This window comes from Perognathus longimembris, chromosome 10, assembly GCF_023159225.1.
Source record: "Perognathus longimembris pacificus isolate PPM17 chromosome 10, ASM2315922v1, whole genome shotgun sequence".
NCBI lineage: Eukaryota > Metazoa > Chordata > Mammalia > Rodentia > Heteromyidae > Perognathus > Perognathus longimembris.
In genome coordinates, this window is record NC_063170.1 from 57,957,152 (window position 1) to 57,977,808 (window position 20,657).

Consider the following 20,657-nt stretch of genomic DNA (forward strand, 5'->3'; position numbering starts at 1 on the left):
GTGTATAAAAATGATATTTTTTTCTGGGTGTTTGTGGCTTGTGCCTGTAATCCTAGCTAGTTAGGCGGCTGAGATCATAGGATTACAGTTAAAAGCCAGCCAGGGCAGACAAGTCCATGAGACTCTTATCTCTGGTTACCCACAAAAGTGGTAGTGGCTCAAGTGGTAGAGCCTTGAGCACAAAAGCTCAGCAGTAATGCTCAGGCCCCCAGGTTCAAGCCCCAGGACCAAAACAACAAAGTCTAAAGAAAGATATGTCTGTCTGTCTGTCTGTATATATGTATGTGTGTGTGTGTGTGTGTGTATATATATATATATATATACACATATATATATAATAAAATTATGTTTTAGTATCCAGGCAGCTTAGCTTCTGTATATGTAGCTGAGTTGTTTTGTAGTTAATATTGTTGTGTCTGTCCGATAAAATTTTCAATTTCTAATTCCATCATTCACGTGCACAGCGTGTATTTTCCCTACAGAGTCGGAAGCAAGAGCATTGGCTAAAGAGAGGCAAAAAAAGGACAATCACAACTTGAGTAAGTCCATTTTGTTTATGTCCTCCTGTGACATTCGATCTTCATAGCCCAAAACATTGTCCAGAAACTTTGGGCCGAAATCAATGTCAGTAGCAATGGAAGGTACAATGTAAGGAAGAAAAAAAAAATGTTTTCCAGAGAAAATGTAAACCATGGTATATATTTTATTTCTGATCAAAATGAATTTTGTGTATAGACTTACTTTCTCCTTCTGGAGAGTTCCTATTTCTTTCATTTGTATATAGTAGGGTTTTTTTTGTTGTGGTTTTTTTGTTTTCTTTCTTTTTTTTTTTTTTTTTGAGGAGACTTGATCCCCAACTACCCAGTTATAAAGGCTGTTCACTCTGGTACTTATTAACAAATGGAGATTATGGGATCTCTTTTTCCAGTGAGATTTGGAAGAGAAAAGAAAAGAAACAGCTCTGAAGGAGACCATGGAGCAAATGGTGAAAGCACCTCTCAAATTTCTGTCTTTAACTGTCTTAAGAAAAAAAATTCTGATAACATTGAAGATACCTTATTGAATTTACTCAGTGAAATCTTTCATCTTTTCCTATAAAAAGTTTAAGTTCATGTTTCATGTCCTCAGTGAGGCTGCACAATGAAAGAGACTGGGCGTGGAGGTAGGAAGTAGTTTGTGTGTGAATCTCTCACCTTTTATCCTCAACTCATCTTTTTCTAAATTGATTTGCAAGAATCAAAGTCCTCTATAAATACTTTTTCTCCTGACAAAACAGGACTGCCTGACTTTAGAAAAATGAACATTGTGTTCTGAAGACCTTGTGCTGTCAGAAACCCAAATTGATCTGCTTTTTAAATACTATTGCCTTGGCCAGGTGCTAGTGGCTCATGCCTATAATCTCAGCTACTCGGAGGCTAAGATGGAAGGATTGTGGCTCAAAGCCAGCTCAGGCAGAAAAGTCTGTGAGATTCTTATCTCCAAATAACCACCAGAAGACTGGAAATGGAGCAGTGGCTCAAGTGGTACAGTGCTAATTTTGAGCAAAAAAAAAAAAAGCTAAGGAACAGCCCCCAGGTCCCAAGTTCAAGCCCAGTACTGACAACATAGTTTAATTAAAAATTTTTAAAAAATACTATTGCGTGATACCCCACAGTGGACTACAAGTCACATGGTAAGTTTCCTACTGCGGTGTGTTTGTGTTATTTTTTCCTTCTCTCTATTATAAATGGTATCACAGCAAACATTTATGTGTATTGTTCCGTGTGTAGAACTGAGAAATGGACTGGCAGGGTCCTAGAGGGTTATTTTTACTCTTGTCTCAGCCCTCCCCAGTTCCTGTGTCAGATATAATAAGTTTTCTTCATCTTTTAATCAAAAGTTACGGACCTCTATCTCTTAGGTCTTCTCTTAGTTTCCAAATAATTTTAAGGTATTTTCTAAGAGGTTTTCTTTTTTAACTTAGAAATAAGATAATGGGCTATTATCCAAAATTTTTACTTAAGTGAGATATGGAAAACGAAAGTTGCATCTTGTCAAGAATGATATTTATATATATGTGGATACCAGAATTCTCAGTTGTCAGTAAATTCAATAAGCTACACTTCATGGCTCTAAAATAATTATCATCTCTCACCAAACCAGTGGAAATTCATACCCAGGGTTGGATTGCCCTTTGACCCAGTCCTAGAAAGGAATTCTAGGAATTTATCTTTTAGGAATATTTGCCAAAATGTGCCAAAGAATATGTTCACTTATTCAAGCATTCATGCAACCATTACTGGTTACCCACACCCATTTTTCTATGGGGAACTATTCTATAGACGTGAACCAGTTAAAATGGTTTCCATGTTTCCTTCAAGTCAGGAGTTTTCTACCACATTCTACTCAGGAGAGGAGCCAGTGGTGGAGTTGTTTGTGTTTTTGGTGTGCTGGTGCAGGTGTGTTTACGTGGGTGTGTAGGTGCATGGACAAAGATCTAGAATTCTCCTTTATTAGTGATAGGCATATATATGTGTAAAAAGATAGCCTTTACGTTTTCCTGTTTGCTTAGTAATTAAGTCTATTTTTGTTAACGTTGGATTTTTTAGGGGGTAGGGAGTAATTTTTCCTTTTCTTTTTTGGATGTAAGTTCTACTATGTAGTAAGTTTCTAATCCTCCTGTTTTAGCTTCCCAAGTGCTGAGCTTGCATTCATGTTCTACCATACCAGCCCAAATTTGGTACTTAATCTTTTTTATTATTGTTATTATAAAGGTGGTATATAGAAGGGTTATAATTACATAAGTCAGGTAATGAATACATTTCTTTTTGTACAGTGTCACTCTTCCCTCATTTTCTCCTAGTTTTTTTTCCTCTCCCCCTCCCCCATAAGTTATGTAGTTCATTTTCAACATAGTGTCTAGTGAGTACCAATTTGATACTTATAAAGGACATTTTACAAACTTTGTTACCTTTATAATGTTTATCTAGGAAGTCATACACTAAGAATAGAGTGTGGCACTTCTACATGTTGACAGTGAAAGATGACAACAGTGTTGACAATGTTGACTTGACAGTGAGAAAAGACAGATGCACACTCATTTTCAGTGTAATTCCACTTCAAACGCCCTTTTGTGCCAGGCACCTTTGGCACCTAGAATGCAATAAATATTGAATAATACTGTAAGCAGTTTAATAAAATATGCAAATATTAGAGGATGCAAAGTTCTATGCAGATATGAAGGACAGCCTGGGCATAAGAGTGTGGGCCATGTTGGATCTGTGTGAAATAGGATGACCTGAGAACTCTGGGAACTACCAGAGGGAGGTGAGGACAGAGCCATTTGGATATCTGAGAAAGTGCTCCAGGCCAGGAGAAGGCCATTTGTAGTCCTAAGATGGAGGATGGTTCTGGCTCAGTTGGTGAAGCAGTAGGGAAGGAACACAGGTGAATCACCAGAGGAGATGTAGTCCCCTTGAGAGAGGAGTAGAAAGCGAGATCAGGGTAGTACAAGCCAAGGATAGTTAGCTATTTGACTTTTCTCTAGACTAAATGGGAAGTGCTGGTACAGCTTTGAGAATAGGTAGCACACTGTGACTTACTTTTTTTTTTTTCTTATTTATTGTCTAAGTGATGTACAGGGAGGTTACAGTTTCATATGTTAGGCCTTGGGTACATTTCTTGTACTATTTGTTACGTCCTGAGATCCCTCTGGCTGCTGTTTTATCACTAGACCAGAGTGGATAGGGAATGGGCATGAAGAAAGGAGAGATGCCAGCTAGGAGTATTAGAATGATAATTCAGGCAAGGAATGATGGCAGTAACTAACTCTCAGGTAATGATAGAGGTTGGAAGAGGACAGTTTGATTCTAGAAACAAGCCAGCACATCATATTTGATGGCAGATGAGGATTGTGAGAGGAAGAGAAGTATAGAATGGACTCAAATTCTGACCTGAGTCACTGATTCGATTGTTGTTCCTGTTAAATGAAGAAGGTTACAATTTAGCCTATAGATTGAGGAGAATAGAAAAGATTAGGAGCTCATCCCTGAAGGATCCAGGTGGCCTGGTCGATCTCCACATGAAGATGTCTAGGGGCCAGCCGTATGAACTAGCATTTCAGATTAATGTCTAGACTGGAAATAGACATAAAGGAACATATATCAATTTGTCTACTAAATTGATAATGGTTTTAGAAATAATGGGCTTAATGAAATACTAACATATTACTTTTAAAAAAACATTTTAATAGGGCTACTAGGGTATTTAAAATTACGTATGTAACTTTCATTTTCTTTCTTTTAGGCAGTGCTGTGCTACAATGAGGGATACACACACACACACACACACACACACACACACACACACACACACACACATCTCCATATCATGAGCCAAGAAACTTTTTATATATTTTGAGCAGTTAAAAGGAAATCAAAAGAAGAATCATGTTTGGTGACATGTGAAAGTTGTGTTAAAAATCACATTTAGTATCATAAAGAATGCATGCTTTTCATGAGTGCACTTGCATTGTAGATGATATACTCAGTTGATATTTTATTTTTAATTTAGTCAGCAAAAATGTGTGGAAATTTGTTTTCTCTCCTGTTATTAGTACAGTATGGATAATCCTCCATTTTGTAGCTTTGCCTACAAGCAGGAAGAGCTTGCTCTCTGAGCCTCTGCACAGAGTTTGCTGAGCCCTGCTATTCTCTAGTGTTAGCTTTGAGTTCTGTCAATTCTCTACTTACTGCTGATGACTATGTCATCATTTGTAACTGAGGACGCCAAGTTGTTACAGCATCAAATGTGAAATCATATATAAGGGCTTTGTAAATGATGCAGTCCTATAAAAAGGTAGCTCTTTTTTTCTTTTAAGTGCTTTAGCAACAATGTAAAGGGGAAAAAACTGCTAAAGAGAGGAGACTAGGTTGAAGTTTACATTGTCCTGACCTGGTGAAGTTAATGTGCATGTACCTTTAATGAGATGTGCTAAATGCATACGTGGTACTGTTACTAATAGCCCTTTCCTGTGCTCTTTTCCTGAAGTTGAACGAAGACGAAGATTTAACATAAATGACCGCATTAAAGAACTAGGTACTTTGATTCCAAAGTCAAATGATCCGTGAGTACAATTGCATGTTAATCTGTCACATATATTCTTCAGACCCTCGTATTTCCTCAGTTGTTGCAAAATAGTCTTAACAAAAATTAAAGAAGTTCCTCCCCCTTTTTCCTTTGGTTTTTTGAAATACTGATTAAGTCTTTCTTTGCGTTAATTGCATCAAAGTAAAATTTTAGACTTTGTGCTGAAGAATTCTTGAACATGAAGTGGGTGGTTAGCTTTGAATATGAGGAACTAGTATCTCTGAAATCTGGGAATCTTTAGCAAATAAATTCCAAGACACTGAAAGAAAAATTCTCCAAAAATTCTTGAATTCTCAGTAACTGTGAAAACCATTTGTAGACAATATGCTCTTTATTGTTTGTTTTTTTGTTTTTTTGCCAGTCCTGGGCCTTGGACTTAGGGCCTGAGCACTGTCCCTGGCTTCTTTTTGCTCAAGGCTAGCACTCTGCCACTTGAGCCACAGCGCCACTTCTGGCCATTTTCTGTATATGTGGTGCTGGGAGGCAAGCTCTCTTGCCCCTAGCCCATATCCCCAGCCTGACAATACGCTCTTTGACTTGTTCCAATATCTCTAAATAGGCACTGGTGAGCAGATACTGAAAACTTTTGAGTTCACCGATATTCAAAAGACAAAAGGTCAAATTTTTTAAAAATAAAATCTTGCATCTCTTTGTATGTTTTAACAATTTGGAAAAATTAAAGAGTAATAAGATCTAATTCTCTTATTAAGTACAAGTCAGCTAATTTGAGTTTCAGCCTTTCATTTCTCTCTACCTTCCCTCTCAGAGATAATGGCAATAAAGATAATTTTTTCATGTCTTCCATAGCACCTTATAACTACTTGCATTGTCAGCAAATAGAACAACAAATACACAATTTTTATCCATTAGAATTTGGCCCATTTGAAGTAAGGGGCTAAGAGGACATATATTTTTTAATGCCCCCCCAGGCATTCTCTGAAATTAGCCGGTGAATATGACCTTTAAGCTCCTAATAAAAGGTAAAGATGAAATCAAGCATTATTCATGCAAGGCTTATTAAATTTGCTATTCCCATTATTGTTGGGGAATTTGTAACAAAATAAAATAAAACCATTACCTATTGTGAAATGATTTGATGAATGTGCCAGTGCAATTTTCATCTTCAACATTTTGCTTTCCAGGGTTTTAAGGAGAGGCATTTTCCAACTAAAAACACTGAAATTCTCGGTTGTACAGCACAAATTTATCCTACTAAAGGGCCATGACCTTCATTTCCTATGGCCAGTCTTGCATGATAGTTGAAATTGAATTCCCATTTTCCTGTTCTTGATCAGCTTCCACTTTTTAGCATATTCTTTTAAACTGTGGCCTGTGAATCTCTTTGGTAGTGTATTATAAAATTACGGGGCTGTTGTTAAGCCTGTATTTGCATATCTTCTTTCCTCATTGTCTGAGGTTACTTAGGTGTTTATAATCTGAACTGATGATGATCTCCCACTGGAGGCCTTGTGTTAAGATACAATGGTATAATCTGGATGGTGGTGGGGGATTCCAGAAGGTGCCTTTTGTGAGGACCCATTCTGTCTGATTCATATCTCACCTCCATGCCTCTCCTTCTCACAGCAAGTCTGCATTAGTTGATTTCATATATGGGAAACTTCTCTATACTTCTGTATGATAAAAATGATTTCTCTTATTGCATATAAAACCCTTTCCTTTATGCCCAGAAATGTGACAGACTTGAGTCTCTCACATAGAGGTTAAGCCCTAAGATAACCAAACCTTAAAATCCAAATGGCTGCTTGGCTTGGAAGTTCCAATTCTGGTGGCCCAGGCAGGGCATTGTTCATTATAATCATTACAATTATGTTTCTCTCTGGCTACTAAAGTTTCCATTACTTTGGTTTTATCCCTGAATGTTAGTTGTCTGTGCATACGCTGGATATCTCAGGATACCTCCCTAGGTTGCCATCTTTGGTGCTCAGACCCCTGGAACTCAAACTGGAAATTCTCTGGGGGCCTGAAGTCGTCCTCCTGGGGGAACTTGTGTTTTGTTCTTGGCTAACCCATATGAGGATCTATTACGAGGTGACTTATTTTAATGGTCCACCATTCCTGTGTCCTACCTGATGCCTCTGATCTGCTTTTAGCAGTCATAGATGACAAGCTAAATAATTCTCCCTACATCAGAGGCTTTTTGTTTTTATCATGTTATCATTATCATCACCGTCATCATCATCATCATCACTGTGATAGATATTGTCTATAAAAGAGTTCATATTAATTTCAAGCAGCATAGAAATATACATAAATACTCTTTTTTTCAGGAATGCTCTAAAAATTTCAAAGAGCTTTTACTTGCATTTTAGTGGTGGTCTTGGTTTTCTTACATATAAATATGCACATCGCAGCACTTACTGGTTAAGAACTGAGAAGCACAAAGCTCTGGCTGGCTAACTAGTTGGCAGCTGTCTTCCAACATATCTGTGGATACTTAGTTTCTAGTTAGTAAAAGATAATCATATTAGAACCTACACATTGATGTTGTTATTATTGCCGGTGTTATAAAACACTTCAAAACACATGTGGCAGCTTAATAAATGCTGTAGATAGATAGCTATTTTAATTGTTAATTATTGTGTCACGCATTTAACACAGTGCCTGAATTGTGTTGTAGACTGTTCACAGCATATTCATATTAAGATCATTCTTGGCTACAATAATACATCTATGACATTGCTCATACAAGTGTGGCATCATATTTTGTAGAGGATGAAATGGATACAGAGAGAGTAGATGCTTGACAATGCATGATGAGAATCTCACAGGCAAGCGGTGGGATCTCGCAGGATTTTTTTCTAACATAGCTTATTCTTGAGTGAGTAAACTTTTATTGTCCTAGCAACCTATTCCTAATTAATACAGTGTTTAGGAATGTTGGTTTGTAATCAACATAATGGGATTTAAGCCTTGATTTCCCCACCTTATGTAAGTTTTGTAGGTGAGACTGTCTCAGGTTCCCACTCTCCCACCGTGTCCCTCCCTGCACCCCAGGTGCTAGTGTGGATCAGGTATGAGAACGTACACAAGGGGTTGGCAGGGTCTGAAACAGCATTTATTGGTACAGCTGAAGGACTGGAATGCTTTGAACACTCAATTTTCATTGCACCGAAAGTCCTTAAAAGGTCCTTCCTTTTTTTTTTTTTTTCTTTTTGGTCCCAGGGATATGCGCTGGAACAAAGGAACCATTTTAAAGGCATCCGTGGACTATATCCGAAAGCTGCAACGAGAACAGCAACGGGCAAAAGAACTTGAGAACCGACAGAAGAAGCTGGAACATGCCAATCGCCACTTGTTGCTCAGAATACAGGTACCTGCCATGCTGTGTATTAACAAGACGGTAGATTACTGGCGGCAGGATGGGAGGAGGAAGAAGATAATGAGCTATGAGGGAGTTGGCTTATATAATCCTATGTAGGGTACCCTTACTATTTGTAGATTCTGTGTTTGTGATTTTGCTTACTTGTAAAAAAAAAATGTATTGGTAGCTCCCAAATCAACACTGGTGTTACTTTCCTAAGTAATATGCATGCAGGTGCAGAGTCACAAACTTGAGTAGCCTATTTTGCTCATTTATAGAAGAGGTCAACAACTCTGCCAGAGTGTGGTGGCCTGCCCTCCTTGTAGCTTTTTTTTTTTTTTTTTTTAATATCAACAAGTTGTCATTTGGCCTATTAGTATTATGTTTCTCACATCACCTATTTTTTTAATTTTTATTTTATTTGTTATTTTGGGGGGCAAGGTTAGGGTTGTTTTGGCTTTGCTTGTTTGTTTTTTTGTCAGTCATGGGGCATGAACTCTGGGCCTGGATGCTGTCCCTGAGCTCTTCAGCTGACATCTAGCGCTCTACCACTTGAGCCACAACGCCATTTTGCCACTTCCACTTCCGTTTTCTGGTGGTTAATTGGAGATAAGAGTCTCACAGACTTTCCTGCCTGGGCTGGCTTTGAATCACAATCCTCAGATCTCAGGCTCCTGAGTAGCTAGGATTACAGGTGTGAGCCATCAGCATGGGCAGTGTTAGGGTTTTGACCTCTGGGCCTTGCGCTTGCTAAGCAGGAACTCTGTCACTTGAGCCATGCTTAATCCTTTGTCCTTTGGTTATTTTTCAGATAAGATCTTGTGGGTTTTTTGGGTTATTTTGTGTGTGTGTGTGTTTGTTTTTTTTGTCCAGAACCAGCCTGGAACCAAAATCCTCCTATCTAGGCTTCCTGTGTAGCTGGGATGACAGTGTCAAACTTGTTACCTCCTCCCTCATTTTTCTCCCACCTTCCCTCTTTCCCAATGGCCCCCTCCCCCGAATTGTACAGTTGTTAGCTTACAACATATTGTCTTGTAAATATTGCTGTTGCATTGGTTTGCCTTTTATCCTTTGTCTCACCATTTTGTTGTTCCCCTTCCCTTCCCTAATTCAGATAAACATCTACACAGTACCCAGGGTACCAAAATCAACAGAGGCTAAACCATAGGGAAGAAAAATGCAAGAAAAAAGAAACAGTTTCAAACAGTACATTAAAATAACAACAACAATGAAAAACCACTTGTTTCCATATCATGGGGTTCATTTCATCTTATATGATCATACATAGTCATTGAGCTATTATGATCCTCTGCTGACTATTTTAGACATATGCTAATTATTACCAATGAGGGAAACCATAGAGTCTGTGTTTCCTTTTGGCCTACGCTGGCCTCAGACCATAATCCTCTGGATCTCTACCTCTGAAGTAGCTGGGACATTTTTGTTCTTTTTGTTGGTAATCATGCTACTGAAAATGAGATGGTTCCAAGTGTTGTCTATTGTTGCTAAGGGCAAGAGGACTGTGTTGTGCCTTACAGAGAAAACACAGGTGTTAGATAAACTCCATTCAAGCAGGAGGTATAATTCTGTTGTCTTTGTGCTCATTATTCATGACTCTATAGCATATATTAAAATGTATCTTTAAATAGAAATATATAATAGCAACATAACAGTAGTAAGCTATGGAAGAAAACTATATAATATAATATAATATAATATATGAATATATATGTATGTACATACTGTGTGTTGATTGTTGATGAAAATATTGTGACCAGGGGAACCTAGCCTCCCCGCCCCCCCAAATAATGATTCTGTGATCACTAATTCAGCATTTCCATTGACTTTGTAGAATATAGCTACAATAATTAGGGTAAATAAAAGATGCCTTAGTATTTGTAGGCTGTAAGGAACAGTCACACCCATGTTTTTGGGGAAAGCAGCATATAGTTATTGGAATTGACCATACATATTGTGATTATGCCATACATACATTTCATTTAAATGATCCACTTTTGGACAGACAAATACTAAATAAGTGTATTGGCCTGTCATTCCATCTGCTATTCCATGCTCACCAGTGTGCAGAGATGAGGAAAAATCCCTTTAGAAAATTGGCTCTTAGCACTCGACCTCTCATGCTGGGTTTCAGCACCTCTGAAGTTGTTGGCAAGGGCTGACTCTGCCATTGATCAGTGTGCCATCCAAGCCTAGTTTTAGGTCACTTGTAGCCTTTGGCTAACCTGTAAGAGTCAGTGACCCTATCTTCTTGAATAGATGGACCTCCTTTTATAGATATACTGTAGCACTGAGGTTGCCTCTCCAGTTCTCAATGTCACTATTCAGAGTTATTTTATGGAACAGCTGTACAAAGCTTGACACCTTAGACCCATTGTGTTTCCCTTTGGGGTATTTATCTTGGATACTGAACTTTCTGAATTGAGTACTTGGTTCATAATAATGGTGTCCGGGCCTCCCATTGTTCCACAGAACTCCCATTCATGGCTGAGGCAATCCTCAGCCACGGGGCTGGAAGGTGGAAGGTGGCTTAAATGTCATGCTGCCCTTAGCATCTCAATGATGAAGTCATGATTCCATGTTATTTGGAAAGCGTTTCCCCTCTTGCCCTCTCCACCGCCTTTTTGGCTTTTCTTGTTTGTTGCATGTTTTATCTCTTCCATAGGTAGGCATTTATTTAATTACTGGTACTTGTTATACCCATTTGTAAATACAGCTGATATTAATGTGTTATTTTTTTATACAAGTATTGAAATGTAAGAAGCATATTCAAAGAGAAATTTGATTTGCTTTTATTTCAAGTTTGCAACCCATGTACTCCTGTGAAAGAGGAATATTGTGAAATGTGTGTACTGGAAATTCCTCAGTGATGACGTCTTGGTTTGTTTCCCATGACTGTGAGGCTGCCTTAGGATATCCACATAGTGGAGAAAACACTGTTAATTAGCGAGGCTCTTTGGACGGTGAAGGTAGAATGCTACCGATTTACCTTTCTATTTGGAAATCTCTGCTTTATTCAGCTAACAAACATTTTTTCAGTAAACAGTAAAGGACTAGAATAGGTTTATCTGGTTTTAGAAAAGACAATCAGAGTGTACAGGGGTGCTATTGTTATTAGCTTGTTGGGCGTCCTTACAAGATCCCCTGTTGTCAGCTTGGGCCTAAGGGCTTGCTTTCATTTTCAATCTAAGTGATGCATACAGAAATTGTCACAGAAGAAGGAGCAGGAAGCCCTATTATCAGAGGAACTGCCATTTTATTAAACAGCCCAAGGGTTTAAAATGATGTCTGAAGAGACTCATATTTCTGGAGCTAGTGTAAGGGAACATGGAGGTACTAGCATGACATCCTGTACTTCTAGGTCATCCAGAGGAGGGGATCACAGATCCATGTTAGAAAACACGGACTAAGAATGACTTCTAAGATACCTCCATTTCTAGGTTAGTGGGCAAAGGCTAAGAGGCCATATCATAAGGACAGTACTTCTCTAATAGGTCCCAAGGGCTTCATTCAAATGTTTTTGTATGCTATTGCATCACATATGTGGATTACATTGGTAATAAAGAGCCCCTATGCTTATTGGGGATCAATTGCATCCCCCTGCTTCATCTTAGGGGTGTCTAGGGATACATAGAGAAGAAAAAGAGGAAGAGCTTATTTTGAATGCGTATTGAATGAAGTCCTGGGGGCAGCCTAGAGCATTAGGAAGTATATCAATCAACCAGAGCTGCTACAACAAAGTGCCATTGACCAGTTCGTTTAAACAACAGAAAGCTATTGGCTCATCATTCTGGAGGCTGGTAGCTCTAGTCAACATGTCAGCAGGTTGGTTGTTCTCAGGCCTCTGCTTGGCTTGCAAAGGACCACTTTCTCTTCATGGCCTTTCCTCTTCTTCTTATGACACCACTCTTGTCTTGTTGGGTTAGATCAACCAATGCAATCTTATAATTCACATCTTTAAAGTTGCTGTCTCTCAATAAAATGGCATCACCATCTATTGAAGTTAGGACTTCAACAACGAGCTTTGGGAAGGGCACAGTTTAGCTCATGATAAAACAAAAAAGGGAAGGTGAAGAAAGTATAGGAGGGAAGCATTCATTTTATGCATGAGAACTACATTGTTGATTTTTTTTTATTCAATGATTACCTTTACCATGGTGAGATGGGATAAATGATGCTTCTAGAACTTCAATTGTCATGTTACCATGTGCAAGGCTTGCCATATCAACCAAACTTTACTTCTGGGTATCCCTAGGGTTTTAGTGATTTTTTTCCCCCATGGCATTCCTCCTAGACCAAAAGAGACATTTTTTTTTTTTTTACTTAGTTCTGAATAACTTATGGACCATTTAGGCCTTAACAGCTTAGTAGCTATTGGGAAGAGGGGGAGGAGTAAGGCATAAAACCTGGAAGAAAAGTAGCATTTCAAATTTTACTTTTTAAATAACTACAGTACTTATGAACGAGATCCATGTGCTTGCGGGGCACTGCACTGAGTACTGGAGCTAGGCTGTATTTGAGATTACATACCATGAGCCTTGCCTCCTGTTCTGTGCAGATGCTCATGTGGTCCTAGCCACAGTGCCCTTTCCCCCCACAAAAGCAGTGGCTCAATGTCCAATTTTTTAAATAGTATCTGTAAGTAGTTATACAAATGCGTTTCAATTCAATATGTTTGTTTGTGATTACAAAGCCTCTTGATCGATGTCAACCCTTTCATCATTCTTCACCATCTCTCCCAATCTCTCCTGCCCCTTCAGTTACCTGATTCCATTTTCACATATGTGCCTTGAATATTTTGATATAGTCACCTGTCCTTTCTCTGTCTGTTCATCTTCTCCGAACTCTTTGAGTATCTTCAGGGCAGTATCTCAGTGTACAGCATAGAGACTGTGAAACTGTGCTACTATTTACTAAATACTTGTCTTTTATTACTTTGCATTTAATTTTCTTTTGTTGGGTTGGGATGTAGCTCAGTGGCAAAGAGCTTGCTGGGCAAGTGCAAAGTCCTGAGTTCAATCCCTACTACCAAAAGGACAAAAAATATACAGTTTCATTTCTTTTATGTTTCTTCCTATCGTTAGCTAATCATTTAAAATTTTTATTACAAAGGGGCATCTTTGTAATATATATGATGTTCTTTAATCAAATTCACCCCATCTCTTTCTTTTTAAAAATTATTTTGTTATAAAGGTGATATGTAGAGGGATTACAATTACATGAGTCAGGTAATGAGTGCATTTCCTTTTGTTCAGTGCCCCTTGCTCCCTCCCCTCCCCCAGTCTCCCTCTCCCATCTCTACCCACAAGTTGTATAGTTCATATCAGTGTCCGTTCATATCAGTGTCCAGTGAACCCCACTGCTGCACTTTTTGCCCTTTTTCCCTCAAGTTCTGCACCTTCTTCCAACCCTTCTGAAGATATACATGTGAATACATCATACATAAGACAGAATCACCAGAAAAGTAAAATAAATACTAAATCTATCCCCCTTCTTCCTTTCTTGTAATAGTGTTGGGTGGGTTTCATTTTGCTATTTCCATACATATTCTAGAATATTCATCCTACATCCTGTCCCATTCCTCACATTTGCTGTATTTCTCACCCCCTAAGAATCCCTGTTTTACATTCATTCATGTATTATTATTATCATTATCATTTTGATTTTAGGTCTAGATTTTGCATATGAGTGAAAACATGTGACATTTGTCTTTCTGAGCATGTTTTGTCTCACTCCACATGATTATGTCCAGTTCCATTCATTTTCCTGCAAAAGGCATCCTTTTGTTTTTCTTTATGGATGAATACTCTATTATATTATACATAATGTGTATATACATATACAAATTATATAATATATAAACACATACACATATCGTTTCACATTGAAAAGATGACCAGCATCCAGAAAACATATAACAAATGCTAATGAAGTTGCAGGGGAAAAGGCACCCGCATACACTCTTGGTACCTTGGTTCCGATGTAAATTACCCCAGCCACTATGGAAATCAATATGGAGGTTCCTCAGGAAACTTGACAGTAGGACTACCAGATGATCCTGTGTCACACTCTCGGACATATATCCAAAGAAGTGGAAATCTGTACAAGAGAGATACTTGCCCACTCATGTTGTGCTTTACCCACTAAATCGTCTGCCTTTGACATCTGTTGTAGGAGCTTGAAATGCAGGCTCGAGCCCACGGACTTTCCCTCATCCCATCCACGGGTCTCTGCTCTCCCGACTTGGTGAACCGGATCATCAAGCAAGAACCAGTCCTTGAGAACTGCAGCCAAGATCTCCTGCAGCACCAGGCAGAGCTGACTTGCACCACCACCCTCGATCTCACCGACGGCACCATCACCTTCAACAGCAGCCTCGGGACCAGGCCTGACAGCAACCCAGCCTACAGCGTCCCCACAAAAATGGGCTCCAAACTGGAAGACATCCTGATGGACGATACCCTCTCCCCTGTTGGCGTGACCGACCCACTCCTCTCCTCAGTTTCCCCAGGAGCTTCCAAAGCCAGCAGCCGGAGGAGCAGTATGAGCATGGAAGAAACTGAGCATGCGTGTTAGCGCCACCCCGCATCATCCCAGACGGCTCCTTGTTTCTTCATTAGTAGACTTCATAACTTAACCTGAAAGGGTTCTCTTGATAATTTTCCTTTAATATGAATTTTTTTCATGCTTTATTGATAGCCCAGGACATATTTTATTTTTAGAATTTTGTGAAACAGACTTGTATATCCTATTTTACAGCTACAAACGCCTCCAAAGTATTGTACAGCAAAGTGTGCAGTATCTGTGAAATGAACTCTCCAGACAGGAGCTTTCTGAGCAAGAGGATTTTTGCATCAAAGAAGTGTCTGTGTGCATTATTATTATTATTATTATTATTATTATTATTCAGGGGAAAACTTGGCTTGAGATTTTTATGCTTGTGACTTCTTTGGCAATTACATGTAAAGTTTAATTGAAAGAATGTAAGGCAACCCCCGCTCCCCACCCCACCCCCAAAAAGAAGAAGAAAAGGACAAGAAGAAAAAGAGGAAAAGACACCCATACTAGCCGCCCTTTTCCAGTTTATAAATGTATTGATTCATTGGTACTGCCTTAAAGACACAGTGCCATTCATTCTCGTATCATTTAGTCTTTACATTGCAAACTATTTAACAGAATAGTATATTGTATAAGACAAAAAAATCACTCATTTTCATGAGGGTTGTCTGGTTAGAATATGTAACTGATACTAACCAAAATGGAAGGGAGCTAGACCAAGGCTCTGAAGATTAGAGATATGGTCCAATCTTTCTCTCTTTTATGTGGTACAGTTACAGTTCTCTTTAATGAGTGTGATCCAACTTTTTCATAAGATGTATTTTATTTTGAAGTGGGAAGGAATGTCCTCTCAAAGTAAAATATTGAGGAGCACTGAAAGTTTCCCTTCTTTTTTTAATTTCCTTTTTCTTGCTTTTTGATAAGAAAACTGAACTGGGCATATTTCTAATTGGCTTTACTGTTTTTATTTTTAAATTCTGTTTTAGTCATCTGATTTGTACAGATTCTTTATTATCATCATTCTTTTCAGTGTTTGTATTAATTTGTAAGAATTTGCATCTTAAAGTAGCAAGTTTTCAATATTTTTTACAGCTCACTGGTGGTTTTCTGAATTCTTTGTACACCCAAGAAAGAAAACTTTTCTGCAAGGTCTTGCATTTAAGCAAGCTTTGCAAATATTTTGTACATTACAATCTCACTCAAATACTGTTTTCCAGTATACTTAAGATGTAGTATTAATAGGTTTCAACCTGGCTTTCTAGAAAAATACACTTACATATTTATTTTTAGGATACGAAGATAGCAATATTCTTGGAAACTGATAACCACCAAAGCGATACTACATCCATTATGGCCATTTAAATTGGGGTTTATTGCAACAAACTTGCTAGATCTTTTTTTTTTCCTAAGAGAGAAAAAGAAATACTATATTGGCAAATCACTGTTACTTGTTAACAAGTTTCTTAACAAGCAGACATGTTGTAAAGTTAGTTTTGGTGCATTATCTACTTGTGTAGCCCTATGCAATAACAGTAGTGTTACAGGTATCAAGCCTAGATATTTTATACAGACAACTTATAGTGTTACAAGCCAGGCTGTTGGATGGGATTTCTCAGTAGCAGCCTGTGATTGAGTAGTGAGTGACATAAAGCATATCCATTCAGAATGAAGTGCCTTAAAAATGTAGCAGTAGTCTCTTTTGGCTTAGCACTGACTGAACTATAAAGTCAGAGAATGTTACACGATGGTATCTGTAGTGAAAGGAACATGTAGCATGGTGCCTATGTAGACAATATAAGAGCTTCCAATTTTTCCTTCAGATATTTTTAATATGAAATATATTTTAGTGACAGAGTGCCAACTTCTTTCATCAGAAAATCTTATTCAGGAGGGTTTTTTAAAAGTGTTTAAATGTCTAATGTGAATTGATGACGGACGATGGAAGGGTTTGAGAGAAGCGATTGTCAGATGCCTAAATGGATGGCCTAGGTGGAAATTATCAAGTGCATAGATCCCATGCACATTGGGCAATGAGTATCCTTGGAAACATTGATGATGCTTTCAGTTTTATAGCTTTATTACTTAAGGGGGTAGGGAAAATAACTTCCCATTATTTCAACCCCCTTAGTTGTATAGCTCTTTTCCTAGACTAGTAATGCAAATCTGCATGAACAGCTAATTGTACCATAGTGTTCATCGATACAATCATAGCATTGTCTATTTTTCTCTTCATATTTATATGGGGGAGAGGGGACTGGATGCACAAGTTGAAGATCATGACACTATGAAGGTAGTTTTCCTTAGCTGATCTTGAGGGTTTTTAACAAGAGAGCAAAGTTTCACAAAGCTGACTCACCCATGGTCCAGAGAAGACAGCCGTGGTGGAGCAACTGTACAGGAAGCTTTGTGGAGGAAGGTATGGCATCTTCTACCACTACCCTGAGTCTTGCAGCCTCTAAGCTTGTCGTCACCTGCTTTCCTGTGATTGTCCTCCAGAGAGACAGCTGTCGGGCTAGGCAAGTGACCAACCACAGGATGCAACCTTGGGGGTGGTTTTATTTATTTCTTTTCTGCCAAACAGAGTGTGGATTTGATTCAGAGACTAGTTAAGCCAAGAGACAGTGGTTTGGGCTTGTTTGTAATGAAGGATCCATACCTCTCCCCTCATCCCTGGGTGCAGAACTGTAATGCAGGGTTGGGCCTCCCCTTTGGAGCGACCAAAATACCAAAATAGTTCATCTGCCTCTGGGTAAGGCAATGGAAAAACCAAACTATCTGACTTTGCCAAATAAAACCTATACAACCAACCCGGTCTTATCTAGAGGATGACAAAGTTCTTTCTGGTTGTTTTTTAAAACAATAAAGCAATAAGAACAAATAAATACTTAGGATGTTAAAAGATACACAATAAAGCACAAAGGAATGCACTTAATTAATATTTTTGACAAATGCACTGGGGAAAAGTTGACGTTGCTAACAATATAACAAACCCTATTTCTTGATAAAAATGACAAATGACTGTCTCTTGTGGACGCTTGGTACTGTAATATTAACGATACTCATGGGCTGCTAGAAGCAGCAATAATTTCTGTATGGTCCATAGCACTGTATATTATGGATTGATATTAATGTATCCAATGAAATAATGGAACTGTTGTTCTCGATAGCCTCATTAAAGAATTTGGTTTTTCATGTGGTGGCCAGTTGTGTTCACATCTGTTTTGAATGATGTTTTGCCTTTATTTTTTAAAAAGTAGTGTACATTTTTCTTTTGATATAGTGAATAGCAAATTGCATGTTTTTTATTTATGTATCTATTTATTGTGGTGGTGGTGTGTTTGTTTTGTTTTATTTTGTTTCAGTTCTAGAGGCCTGGGTGCTGTCCCTGAGCCTTTTTTGTTCAAGGCTAGTACTCTATCACTTGAGCCACAGCTGTACTTCCTGCTTTTTGCTGGTTCATTGGAGATAAGAGTCTCACAGACTTTACTGAACAGGGTGGCTTTGAACTCCAGTCCTCAGATTTCAGCATCCTGAGTAGCTAGGAGTATAAGCATGAGCCACTGGCACCCAGCTGCATGAATTTTTTTTTAAGGCCATCAGTAATTTTTTTTTTGTTTTAAATGCCAGTCTTAAGATGTTACTTTTTGGATAGGAACTTTTTTTCATTACTTTATGATGTGCACTGAAATGAACTATAATTATGCAGCTTTTCCCTTGCTCTGAATTTGGGGAGATTTTGAACTCCCAAATGTCAAGAATCCATTTTAGATATAAGAGTTTTATTTAAAATGTTTCAGTGAGAGGTGGCTTTACAAAAAGAGAAATTGTCAGAGAAATCCTTGCATATTTACAGAAAAGATATTGGGTTTTTAAAATACAAATTTACAATAATGAAGGCTTAATATACCCAGCCTGCCAGCTCCTAGCTTTTTAAAAAGAAATACAGTACTTAAGACTCATTTGATAAATGTTGGATTTGAATTGGGATGTGTCAGACAAAACATGCCTTTATTCCCTAGCTAGACCTTAAACTTCTGCCCTTTTAAAAAAATATATTCTGGCTTAACCTCTGGAGAGAGTGAGCAAGAAACTTCCTGTAATGCTTCTAATCTGTCAACTTTTTCTGAAGTTTTAATTTTTTCTTAAATTATAATATATCATAATTGAGGCCTTTCTTTTTCAGAGTTATTTGAATTATTTATATTTCCCATAGAAATATGACTGTGTGAAGTCTTAAACTCATGTAAAGATTAGGAAGATTTCCTAACCAAACAGGAGAGTTTTCTGGGCAAAATTAAAAGCAGGTAAGCTGAAAGCTGAGGCTTTTCATCTTACAAGGGATATGCAGTTATATCCGAATGGACATGTCTGCCTCTTGTTTGCTAGGTAACAATCAACTTGATAGTGCACGTGGAATGAGAGTGACTTTATTTCATGTCTGTAGATACACATTTATTAAAGTTTTTATTAAGACAGTTTGCGTTTTCAAAAATTATATGCAGTTGGGCTCAAAAGCATATAGCAGCTTCTCAGGAGGCTAAGACAGGAGGATCATGAGTTCAAAACTAGCCTGGGCATTATAGTGAGACCCTGGCATGTATTTCTATATAGGGACAGACAGTCTAGAAAATGATTAAGCATGGACCTTTCCTGAGATTGAATCTTTGCCCAATTCATTTACCCTCCCTGAGCCCTAATTTTCATTCTTTCATGGAAGATAGAAACATCTACACCACACAGTAGTCTTGTGAAGACCAGTCTAGATAAAATACTAGTATTTTCACTTGGCAACCCATAGGAATTACTCAGTAAGTGGTAGCTGTTTTTATCTTACCATCACAATCACCTTAATGATTGAAATAGAAAACAAAGTCCCTTGAGTTTTTAAAATCATGCCATCAGCAGTGGTCTGCACAGCATATTTGGAGAACTACCATATTGTAGTTCTAAGATTTGTGTGGGGACCAATGGTGTGGCCGCACCTGGCATGCACCACCACAAATAATAACAATATTTCTGCGAATTAGCAAAGTAACAGGAATTCACTTGTCTACTCTGGAGAAGAGGACATTGCTGCCTTTTGAGATGCGGGGTTAGGATATTTTAGACAATAATTTTAAATTTATCACACTCAAAAAACATATCCTCAACCCCAATGACCTACAAGTTCCATCACATCAACCCTTTGTACTCTACAGATGTTTTTTGGCCATAAGAATAATTATCTGATACTATTATTTTCAGAAAAATATGCCTTGGTGACATTTCTATTCTTTGCAGAATTAAACTTTAGAATTTTTTGTGATATGCCAGGACACTATGCAGCTATATGTGATATCTTAACTGTATCGTGTCTGTTCACTTTCCTGTCCATGTTGAAATGTTTCCCAGGATTTTATCTTCATTCTCACTTTAAGTTCAAGGCCCCTTGGAAACAGCAGCTAAAGAGCCAACCTGCCTAATGCAGTCAACAGGAATGTACCTTGTTTTTATTGGTTTGTGTATACCAAGGTTTATGCATGGCCAAGTCACATAAGGGAAGCCTCTTTAAGAGGAATGATGAAGTTGAGTATTCACTATATGTATTTGGTTCTTTGTTTCCAATCTAAGCCATGATAACAATGGCTTTGGT

General features: G+C 38.1%; 1 protein-coding gene across 10 annotated transcripts in view; it reads left to right on the forward strand.

Moving 5' to 3' along the window:
• Nucleotides 1-18,228, forward strand: part of Mitf (melanocyte inducing transcription factor) — a 210,400-nt gene extending 192,172 nt beyond the window's left edge. For 7 of the 10 annotated variants that reach the window (XM_048356146.1, XM_048356137.1, XM_048356138.1 and 4 more), the window contains 4 exons: nucleotides 465-539; nucleotides 5,029-5,104; nucleotides 8,311-8,458; nucleotides 14,642-18,228. In XM_048356146.1, coding sequence (XP_048212103.1) covers nucleotides 465-539; nucleotides 5,029-5,104; nucleotides 8,311-8,458; nucleotides 14,642-15,043 — 701 coding nt within the window. In that variant the 3' untranslated portion in view covers nucleotides 15,044-18,228. The remainder of the gene's footprint in view (nucleotides 1-464; nucleotides 540-5,028; nucleotides 5,105-8,310; nucleotides 8,459-14,641) is intronic. The other 3 variants (XM_048356140.1, XM_048356141.1, XM_048356145.1) reach the window with 1 other exon arrangement.
• The last annotated feature ends 2,429 nt before the right edge of the window (nucleotides 18,229-20,657 follow it).